This window comes from Trematomus bernacchii, unplaced genomic scaffold (genome assembly GCF_902827165.1).
Source record: "Trematomus bernacchii unplaced genomic scaffold, fTreBer1.1, whole genome shotgun sequence".
Lineage (NCBI taxonomy): Eukaryota > Metazoa > Chordata > Actinopteri > Perciformes > Nototheniidae > Trematomus > Trematomus bernacchii.
This window is the reverse complement of record NW_022987642.1, coordinates 573,125-585,067: the sequence shown is the minus strand read 5'-3', so window position 1 is coordinate 585,067 and position 11,943 is coordinate 573,125. Positions and strand designations below refer to the sequence as shown.

The window sequence follows — 11,943 nt, the reverse complement described above, 5'->3', positions numbered from 1 at the left end:
ACCAGGAGCAGTGGGCAGCTATTGTACAGCACCCGGGGAGCAATGGGAGTGAGGGGGGTTGTCCGGTGCCTTGCTCAAGGGCACCACGGCAGGGCCCAGGAGGTGAACTGGGACCTCTCCAAGTAGCAATCCACACTCCATATTTAGGTCTGTTCAGGGACCTGAACCGGCGACCTTACGGCTCACAGTCCAAGCCCCTACTGACTGAGCCACTGCCGGACCTACTGTTAACTTTTAAAATCCTACATGGACTAGCACCTCCCTAAAATAGAGCGGCATGTTTAGGAGAATGTGTTTGATTGGTTGTGAGAGGGATGAGGCGTGTAGGGTATTTCTAAGGGAATGCTCCGCTTTTTGGACAAAATGAACATTGACTCCTCCTGCCATTGGACGTACTTCTTCTCACTGGAATATTAACGGTCGGATTGAATACAAAATTGACCCCATTTCTCCAGCCAATGGCAGGAGAGTTTTGAAAGTGACATAAAACGCGATATTCACATTTTCCAGCAGGGGGAGCTCTAAGACCGTGTAATATCTTTGCTGTACTTGGGAAAAATAAAAAAAAGTGTATTTATGACGAAACACACTTAAAACAGGTAAACAAGTGTTTCTGGCCCCCAAACTTTGTGGGTGTGCTACAGCGGGTACCACCTGTCACTATACCAAGTTTGTAATCCATGCAACGTTTATAAATATTTGACATTGTCCGAATGTCTCAATATTCACACGAATACATCATATGGTGGCCTATATATCACCGTTCAAATATCAGCTCCAAATGTCAATGCATTGTGGAAATATGAGCAATATGAGCCTGTCCATTTGGAGGATATCGTTAACATTGAAACTCCTGGAAATGTACATCATTTGTACATACACTATTTAAACAATGTTTACCCATGATTGAAGCACCTTTCCTGGCTTGTAAAGTGCTGTGATGCAGTCTGTTCTCTGGGTACAGTCTTGTGAAATTAGCTGAGGCCTGCCTGATGGAACCAACACTTTTCTCCCATTTCAAACAAGTTTCCACGACATTTTAAAGCACTTTTACCCAGGATTCAAGCACCTTTCCTGGCTTGCAAAGTGGAGGAGAGACTTTCTGAGCCAGGACAATTGTTTAAAAGGCCGGGAAAAGTGTTTTTTAAACGTCTGGACAAGTGTTTTAGCATGTCCATTTGGAGGATATTGATTAACATTGAACCTGTCCTGGAAATGTACAGATTTTGTACATTTCCAGGAGAGGTTCAATGTTAAAAAAATAACACAACTTTGGTTTAAACTTCTATTTGTTCATTTCTTACCAGAAGGGGATTCAGTCTGGAATTTCCACCACACGTTTAATCACCACACATTATTAATATAATATTAATTTAATCTGTTCTCAGATCAGCTCCAACTTATCCCCATGTTCCCAGTGACGAGTCAGTTACATGTGTTTGATTATGTAACCTTTATTGGCACATGACATGATGACACACTGTGTTAAAGGAGACATCTGTTTACATCGTCAGCGAATAACATTCATCCTTTGTTATCTCCCCGTGTATTCAATTAAAAAGTACAGTTACAATGAGTTGGGACAGCCGGATAACTGCAGGTCCAGAGCAAAGTCCTCCAGGTGGGAAATGTAGTCCGTACACTCGGGAGAACTACAAACTGTCGGCCATAGATCCACCAGCGCCTCCGAGTCCACAGGGAGACGATACCTGAGGAGGAATAAAACATAGAGTGATGATCACTTCCTGTTGGAGGGGTTAATAACTTTAGGGTCCTGTTAAGATAAGATAAGGTAAGATGAGATAAGATGAGATAAGATGAGATAAGGTGAGAGAGAGAGAGAGAGAGAGAGAGAGAGAGAGAGAGAGAGAGAGAGAGAGAGAGAGAGAGAGAGAGAGAGAGAGAGAGAGAGAGAGAGAGAGAGAGAGAGAAGAGAGAGAGAAGAGAGATGAGAGAGAGGAGAGCGAGATAGAGAGAGAGATCGACTAGCTAGGAAGATCTATGGTTAGAATACCTCTCTCTCTTCTAGATCCTAGAGAGAGGATATATATATTCTCTCTCTCTCCTCTCTCTCTCTCTCTCTCTCATCTCTCTCTCTCTCCTCTCTCTCTGCTCCTCTCTCTCTCTCTCTCCTCTCTCTCTCGCTCTCTCTCGCTCTCTCTCTTCTCTCTCTCTCTCTCTCTCCTCTCTTCCGCTATCGATCTTCCAGAGGAGATGTGTTACAGAGTGTGTCCTGTAGGGTCAATGTGAACAGTGATGTTGGTGGACACTGACTTGAAGCCCCGGCTGAGCGTGACCTCCGACCCGCTGGCTCCCATCACCAGGTACTGTTTGCTGTTCTGGAGATCCACCGAGCTGCAGGTCACCTTCTTCACCAGCTCCACATCAGACCCTGAACTCACCGCCTCCAACTCTGAGAGGAGAGAAAACATATCAGTATGTAGTGTCTCTACTTTAAAGAGTCCTCTCCTGCTGATGTTCAGGTGTATATCAGTATGTAGAGTCTCTACTTTAAAGAGTCCTCTCCTGCTGATGTTCAGGTGTATATCAGTATGTAGTGTCTCTACTTTAAAGAGTCATCTCCTGCTGATGTTCAGGTGTATATCAGTATGTAGTGTCTCTACTTTAAAGAGTCCTCTCCTGCTGATGTTCAGGTGTATATCAGTATGTAGTGTCTCTACTTTAAAGAGTCCTCTCCTGCTGATGTTCAGGTGTATATCAGTCTGTAGTGTCTCTACTTTAAAGAGTCCTCTCCTGCTGATGTTCAGGTGTATATCAGTATGTAGTGTCTCTACTTTAAAGAGTCCTCTCCTGCTGATGTTCAGGTGTATATCAGTATGTAGTGTCTCTACTTTAAAGAGTCCTCTCCTGCTGATGTTCAGGTGTATATCAGTATGTAGTGTCTCTACTTTAAAGAGTCCTCTCCTGCTGATGTTCAGGTGTATATCAGTATGTAGTGTCTCTACTTTAAAGAGTCCTCTCCTGCTGATGTTCAGGTGTATATCAGTATGTAGTGTCTCTACTTTAAAGAGTCCTCTCCTGCTGATGTTCAGGTGTATATCAGTATGTAGTGTCTCTACTTTAAAGAGTCCTCTCCTGCTGATGTTCAGGTGTATATCAGTATGTAGTGTCTCTACTTTAAAGAGTCCTCTCCTGCTGATGTTCAGGTGTATATCAGTATGTAGTGTCTCTACTTTAAAGAGTCCTCTCCTGCTGATGTTCAGGTGTATATCAGTATGTAGTGTCTCTACTTTAAAGAGTCCTCTCCTGCTGATGTTCAGGTGTATATCAGTATGTAGTGTCTCTACTTTAAAGAGTCCTCTCCTGCTGATGTTCAGGTGTATATCAGTATGTAGTGTCTCTACTTTAAAGAGTCCTCTCCTGCTGATGTTCAGGTGTATATCAGTATGTAGTGTCTCTACTTTAAAGAGTCCTCTCCTGCTGATGTTCAGGTGTATATCAGTATGTGGTGTCTCTACTTTAAAGAGTCCTCTCCTGCTCATTTATATATATATATAATATATATTTGTTGTTGTGATTTTACGTTTGTCCGTGTTCTTCAGGACTTCCTCTACGGTGGCTGTGTAGGACATGAAGTCTCCTTCTGCAGCTGCAGACTTCACCGTCACCCTATAGGCTGCAGGGAGACAAACAGGAAGTGTCTTTATATCGGATCATCTTGATTTATTTATTTATACATATGCACACATTAAGACAACAATCAATGTTTACAAAATAACAGTCACTTCAATATCTCTGAGAATGAGCATCAGTGCAAGACTGTCCATAGCAGCGTGACGTGTGTGTGTGTGTGTGTGTGTGTGTGTGTGTGTGTGTGTGTGAGTGTGTGTGTGTGTGTGTGTGTGTGTGTGGTGTGTGTGTGTGTGTGTGTGAGTGTGTGTGTGTGTGTGTGTGTGTGTGTGTGTGTGTGTGTGTGTGTGTGTGTGTGTGTGTGTGTGTGTCTCACCGTATGTAATGTGCGGCCTGCAGGTCTCCGCGGTGCGCTTGTTGACGGTCAGCGTGGGGTCCATGTTTCCTCTATAGGCGGCGCACGCAGCTGCAAAACAACATTTAATATACAACAATAATATATAATGTAATGTTTGCAGAACATAGAGACGGCACTGAGCCACAGCAGAGACCCTCTTTAAAGACCTATTACACACAAACAGAGGGTCTAAATACATAAAGTTGATTATCAATATTACAAAGAAAACAACCACAAGGAATCACTCTTAAAAATACATGTTTTTTAATAAATATGAACTTTTATCTCTTCTTTTATAACTTAATAAACGAGTTTCTATACAATGCATTCTCTTAAATCTTATTCTATTGATTATGATTATTAGATTTGGCTCAACACGTTTTTGAATTGGTATTGTCTTATAAAACACTTTGTAAACTAACTAACTAACTATTTAAATAAAGTGTATTATTATTATGACTCTGATCACCGGTGCTATCAGATGTTACCTGTCATGCACTGGCACTTCTCGTCCACACAGAGGCGCTGCAGCTTCTGCTGCTGGTAGGAAAACTGTCTGGTGCATTCACTGCCTGCGGGACAAAAGAGAGGTCCCAACATTTAATCTATCTCTTCAGTTTGATAAATAATTAAATAACAGATGTAAATAAAACTGTAACGTACCAGGTCACAATATTGACATAAGAAGTATAACACAAATTAAATGTTTGACTGATTAAAAACTACATATACAAATTATTTTCTGATAAAAGATGTATGTATTTATCAAAAGTGGGTCTTGTTTTGTGTCCGACTGAAGACTGAGAACTACAAACAGAGCTGACAAGGACTACAAATCCCAGCATGCACAGCAGGTCCTGACTGACCTTTGTCCTGAGGCTCGTAGACGCTGAACAGGGACTCGCTCGCCCCCCCCCACCCTGAAGCCCGTCCGGATACGGAAACCAACGCACAGGAAGTCCTCCGAAGGAACCTGACAGGAAGTCGTCACAAAATAAAAGATTCATTAGTGACGGTTAATGCTGTTACTAATCACCGATCACTTCATTATAGGACCTTTCAGAAACAAACAAATAAAGGGACGAAGAACACACAGAGAGACACAGAGACACACAGAGACACAAAGAGACACAAAGAGACACACAGAGACACACAGAGACACACAGAGACACACAGAGACACAAATAGACACACAGAGACACACAGAGACACACAAAGACACACAGAGACACACAGAGACACAAAGAGACACAAAGAGACACACAGAGACACACAGAGACACACAGAGAGACACAGAGACACAAATAGACACACAGAGACACACAGAGACACACAGACACACAGAGAGACACAGAGACACACAGACACACAGAGACACACAGAGACACAGAGACACACAGAGACACACAGAGACACAAAGACACACAGAGACACACAGAGACACACAGACACACAGAGACACACAGAGACACAGAGACACACAGACACACAGAGACACACAGAGACACACAGAGACACACAGAGAGACACAGAGAGACACAAAGACACACAGAGACACACAGAGACACACAGAGACACACAGAGACACACAGACACACACAGAGACACACAGAGACACACAGAGACACACAGAGAGACACAAAGACACACAGAGACACACAGAGACACAAAGAGACACAAAGAGACACACAGAGACACACAGAGACACACAGAGACACACAGAGACACACAGAGACACACAGAGAGACACAGAGACACAAATAGACACACAGAGACACACAGAGACACACAGAGACACACAGAGACACAAAGAGACACAAAGAGACACACAGAGACACACAGAGACACACAGAGAGACACAGAGACACAAATAGACACACAGAGACACACAGAGACACACAGACACACAGAGAGACACAGAGACACACAGACACACAGAGACACACAGAGACACAGAGACACACAGAGACACACAGAGACACAAAGACACACAGAGACACACAGAGACACACAGACACACAGAGACACACAGAGACACAGAGACACACAGACACACAGAGACACACAGAGACACAGAGACACACAGAGAGACACAGAGACACACAGAGACACAGACACACACAGAGACACACAGAGACACAGAGACACACACAGAGACACACAGAGACACACAGACACACAGAGACACACAGAGACACAGAGACACACACAGAGACACACAGAGACACACAGAGAGACACAGAGACACACAGAGACACACAGAGAGACACAGAGAGACACAAAGACACACAGAGACACACAGAGACACACAGAGACACACAGTGACACAAAGAGACACAAAGAGACACACAGAGACACAAAGAGACACAAAATGACTTCAAAGAGACACAACATTACATTTGAAAATGAAAAGTCAGCAATGTGCACATGTTGTTCAGTTGTGTGTCTCTCACTCACAGAGTCGGCCTGGATGATCACAGTGTTTCCTTGCAGCTCAAAGTGAGAGATGCTCGGCTCCTCGGAGTCTCTGAACTGAAACACAGCAGATCAAACAGTTCAAACATCACATCAACACTCCTGGAAAACAATCAAACACATCTCCTGGAAAACCATCAAACACAACTCATGGAAAACTATCAAACACATCTCCTGGAAAACCATCAAACACAACTCCTGGAAAACCATCAAACACAACTCATGGAAAACTATCAAACACATCTCCTGGAAAACCATCAAACACAACTCCTGGAAAACCATCAAACACAACTCCTGGAAAACCATCAAACACAACTCCTGGAAAACCATCAAACACAACTCCTGGAAAACCATCAAACACAACTCCTGGAAAACCATCAAACACATCTCCTGGAAAACCATCAAACACATCTCCTGGAAAACCATCAAACACATCTCCTGGAAAACCATCAAACACAACTCCTGGAAAACCATCAAACACATCTCCTGGAAAACCATCAAACACATCTCCTGGAAAACCATCAAACACAACTCCTGGAAAACCATCAAACACATCTCCTGGAAAACCATCAAACACAACTCCTGGAAAACCATCAAACACAACTCCTGGAAAACCATCAAACACAACTCCTGGAAAACCATCAAACACAACTCCTGGAAAACCATCAAACACATCTCCTGGAAAACCATCAAACACATCTCCTGGAAAACCATCAAACACAACTCCTGGAAAACAATCAAACACATCTCCTGGAAAACCATCAAACACAACTCATGGAAAACTATCAAACACATCTCCTGGAAAACCATCAAACACAACTCCTGGAAAACCATCAAACACAACTCATGGAAAACTATCAAACACATCTCCTGGAAAACCATCAAACACAACTCCTGGAAAACCATCAAACACAACTCCTGGAAAACCATCAAACACAACTCCTGGAAAACCATCAAACACAACTCCTGGAAAACCATCAACACAACCTCCTGGAAAACCATCAAACACAACTCCTGGAAAACCATCAAACACATCTCCTGGAAAACCATCAAACACATCTCCTGGAAAACCATCAAACACATCTCCTGGAAAACCATCAAACACAACTCCTGGAAAACCATCAAACACATCTCCTGGAAAACCATCAAACACATCTCCTGGAAAACCATCAAACACAACTCCTGGAAAACCATCAAACACATCTCCTGGAAAACCATCAAACACAACTCCTGGAAAACCATCAAACACATCTCCTGGAAAACCATCAAAGACAACGACTGGAAAACCATCAAACACATCTCCTGGAAAACCATCAAACACATCTCATGGAAAACCATCAAACACATCTCCTGGAAAACCATCAAACACAACTCCTGGAAAACTATCAAACACATCTCCTGGAAAACTATCAAAAACATCTCCTGGAAAACTATCAAACACATCTCCTGGAAAACTATTAAACACAACGACTGGAAAACTATCAAACACATGTCCTGGAAAACTATCAAACACATCTCCTGGAAAACCATCAAACACAACTCCTGGAAAACCATCAAACACATCTCCTGGAAAACCATCAAACACATCTCCTGGAAAACCATCAAACACATCTCCTGGAAAACCATCAAACACAACGACTGGAAAACCATCAAACACATCTCCTGGAAAACCATCAAACACATCTCATGGAAAACCATCAAACACATCTCCTGGAAAACCATCAAACACAACTCCTGGAAAACTATCAAACACATCTCCTGGAAAACCATCAAACACATCTCCTGGAAAACCATCAAACACATCTCCTGGAAAACCATCAAACACAACGACTGGAAAACAATCAAACACATCTCCTGGAAAACCATCAAACACATCTAATGGAAAACCATCAAACACATCTCCTGGAAAACCATCAAACACAACTCCTGGAAAACTATCAAACACATCTCCTGGAAAACTATCAAACACATCTCCTGGAAAACTATCAAACACATCTCCTGGAAAACTATCAAACACAACGACTGGAAAACTATCAAACACATCTCCTGGAAAACCATCAAACACAACTCCTGGAAAACTATCAAACACATCTCCTGGAAAACTATCAAACACATCTCCTGGAAAACTATCAAACACATCTCCTGGAAAACTATCAAACACAACGACTGGAAAACTATCAAACACATGTCCTGGAAAACTATCAAACACATGTCCTGGAAAACTATCAAACACAACGACTGGAAAAGTATCAAACACATGTCCTGGAAAACTATCAAACACAACGACTGGAAAACCATCAAACACATCTCCTGGAAAACTATCAAACACAAAGACTGGAATCTCTTATTGTGTAATAGTGAGTAAAGGCCTGTGACTCTCAGAAACACCTGGAGCCTCTCAGAAACACCTGGAGCCTCTCAGAAACACCTGGAGACTCTCTGAAACACCTGGAGACTCTCAGAAACACTCAGAAACACCTGGAGCCTCTCAGAAACACTCAGAAACACCTGGAGACTCTCAGAAACACCTGGAGACTCTCAGAAACACCTGGAGACTCTCAGAAACACCTGGAGACTCTCAGAAACACCTGGAGACTCTCAGAAACACTCAGAAACACCTGGAGCCTCTCAGATACACCTGGAGACTCTCAGAAACACCTGGAGACTCTCTGAAACACATGGAGCCTCTCAGAAACACTCAGAAACACCTGGAGCCTCTCAGATACACCTGGAGACTCTCTGAAACACCTGGAGCCTCTCAGAAACACCTGGAGCCTCTCAGAAACACCTGGAGACTCTCTGAAACACCTGGAGCCTCTCAGAAACACCTGGAGCCTCTCAGAAACACCTGGAGACTCTCAGAAACACCTGGAGACTCTCTGAAACACCTGGAGACTCTCGGAAACACCTGGAGCCTCTCAGAAACACCTGGAGACTCTCAGAAACACCTGGAGACTCTCAGAAACACCTGGAGACTCTCAGAAATACCTGGAGCCTCTCAGAAACACCTGGAGACTCTCAGAAACACCTGGAGACTCTCTGAAACACCTGAAGCCTCTCAGAAACACCTGGAGCCTCTCAGAAACACCTGGAGACTCTCAGAAACACCTGGAGACTCTCTGAAACACCTGGAGACTCTCAAACACCTGGAGACTCTCTGAAACACCTGGAGCCTCTCAGAAACACTCAGAAACACCTGGAGCCTCTCAGAAACACCTGGAGACTCTCAGAAACACCTGGAGACTCTCAGAAACACCTGGAGACTCTCAGAAACACCTGGAGACTCTCTGAAACACCTGGAGACTCTCGGAAACACCTGGAGCCTCTCAGAAACACCTGGAGACTCTCTGAAACACCTGGAGACTCTCTGAAACACCTGGAGCCTCTCAGAAACACTCAGAAACACCTGGAGCCTCTCAGAAACACCTGGAGACTCTCAGAAACACCTGGAGACTCCCAGAAACACCTGGAGCCTCTCAGACACACCTGGAGCCTCTCAGAAACACATGGAGACTCTCAGAAACACCTGGAGACTCTCAGAAACACCTGGAGACTCTCTGAAACACATGGAGCCTCTCAGAAACACTCAGAAACACCTGGAGCCTCTCAGAAACACCTGGAGACTCTCAGAAACACCTGGAGACTCTCTGAAACCCCTGGAGCCTCTCAGAAACACCTGGAGCCTCTCAGAAACACCTGGAGACTCTCAGAAACACCTGGAGCCTCTCAGAAACACCTGGAGACTCTCAGAAACACCTGGAGACTCTCTGAAACACCTGGAGACTCTCAAACACCTGGAGACTCTCTGAAACACCTGGAGCCTCTCAGAAACACTCAGAAACACCTGGAGCCTCTCAGAAACACCTGGAGCCTCTCAGAAACACCTGGAGACTCTCAGAAACACCTGGAGACTCTCTGAAACACCTGGAGACTCTCAGAAACACCTGGAGAGTCTCTGAAACACCTGGAGCCTCTCAGAAACACTCAGAAACACCTGGAGCCTCTCAGAAACACCTGGAGCCTCTCAGAAACACCTGGAGACTCTCAGAAACACCTGGAGACTCTCTGAAACACCTGGAGACTCTCGGAAACACCTGGAGACTCTCAGAAACACCTGGAGACTCTCAGAAACACCTGGAGACTCTCTGAAACACCTGGAGACTCTCAGAAACACTCAGAAACACCTGGAGCCTCTCAGAAACACCTGGAGCCTCCCTGAAACACCTGGAGACTCTCAAACACCTGGAGACTCTCTGAAACACCTGGAGCCTCTCAGAAACACTCAGAAACACCTGGAGCCTCTCAGAAACACCTGGAGACTCTCAGAAACACCTGGAGACTCTCAGAAACACCTGGAGACTCTCAGAAACACCTGGAGACTCTCTGAAACACCTGTAGACTCTCAGAAACACCTGGAGACTCTCTGAAACACCTGGAGCCTCTCAGAAACACTCAGAAACACCTGGAGCCTCTCAGAAACACCTGGAGACTCTCAGAAACACCTGGAGACTCTCTGAAACACCTGGAGCCTCTCAGAAACACTCAGAAACACCTGGAGCCTCTCGGAAACACCTGGAGACTCTCAGAAACACCTGGAGACTCTCAGAAACACCTGGAGACTCTCTGAAACACCTGGAGCCTCTCAGAAACACCGGCAGACTCTCGGAAACACCTGGAGCCTCACCTGTCTCAGGTCCTCCAGGAATGCCTCCACACCTGTGGGCAGCTGGATCTTCATCACCGTCAGACTGGACTCTGTGACCAACTCGTTGGGAGGAGGCTTATACCTGGAACCAATGAAAAGGGAATTTAAATTCATTTGATTTCCCTTAGCATAGTTTCTGAAGCTGTTCTGGACCGTTGGACCGTTGGAGCTCGTTAGCACCTGTCGGCCTCCGTACAACGGTATAACGACAGTGATCTTTTAAAAATCTTGTATTAGAGTTTCCTCACTTTGCACAGGCGACCAGGTGAGGAGCAGTCATGCCGGCATCTGAGGAGAGAAGAACACATCAACTCCCACACACTCTCCACGTTTTCCATGTTCTACAAATAAGTTGTTGTATTCAGTAACTGAGAAAATGAATCTCTTAATAAAATGTTAGTCACTATAAAATGGGTTTTATTCCAATAAAAAAGCTGTATAATGAAACTCTTTCTGTTGCTTTGCATCTCTTTCTCAGGAATGATTTTCCAGTAAATATTTCTGGAAAATGGGGTCAAGTCGTTTTAAATCTTGACACTCTTTAAAGACATCCAGACAGGCAACATGTGTTTGAAACTCCACCGCACGTCGACTGTAAATCAAATCAATGGTTCGCGTCGACGATACGTTATTAGTTTTTCCAATAAACTCCTGAAATGAGGACTTCTTATTAACCAGGTAGAACAAATGTAAGCTGTACTTTTTTTACCTTTTCACTCCAACTCTTTTGTCCAAAGACACCAGTGTGTTTCAGGGCTGAACATTCAACAATATG

General features: G+C 44.2%; 1 protein-coding gene across 1 annotated transcript in view; it reads right to left on the bottom strand.

The window, feature by feature from the left end:
- Positions 1–1,434: 1,434 nt before the first annotated feature.
- Positions 1,435–11,943, bottom strand: part of c5 (complement component 5) — a 70,347-nt gene continuing 59,838 nt past the window's right edge. The window contains 10 exon segments of the mRNA XM_034133734.1: positions 1,435–1,709; positions 2,275–2,413; positions 3,545–3,637; positions 3,968–4,057; positions 4,477–4,560; positions 4,855–4,903; positions 4,905–4,961; positions 6,446–6,520; positions 11,148–11,250; positions 11,417–11,456. Coding sequence (XP_033989625.1) covers positions 1,568–1,709; positions 2,275–2,413; positions 3,545–3,637; positions 3,968–4,057; positions 4,477–4,560; positions 4,855–4,903; positions 4,905–4,961; positions 6,446–6,520; positions 11,148–11,250; positions 11,417–11,456 — 872 coding nt within the window. The 3' untranslated portion in view covers positions 1,435–1,567.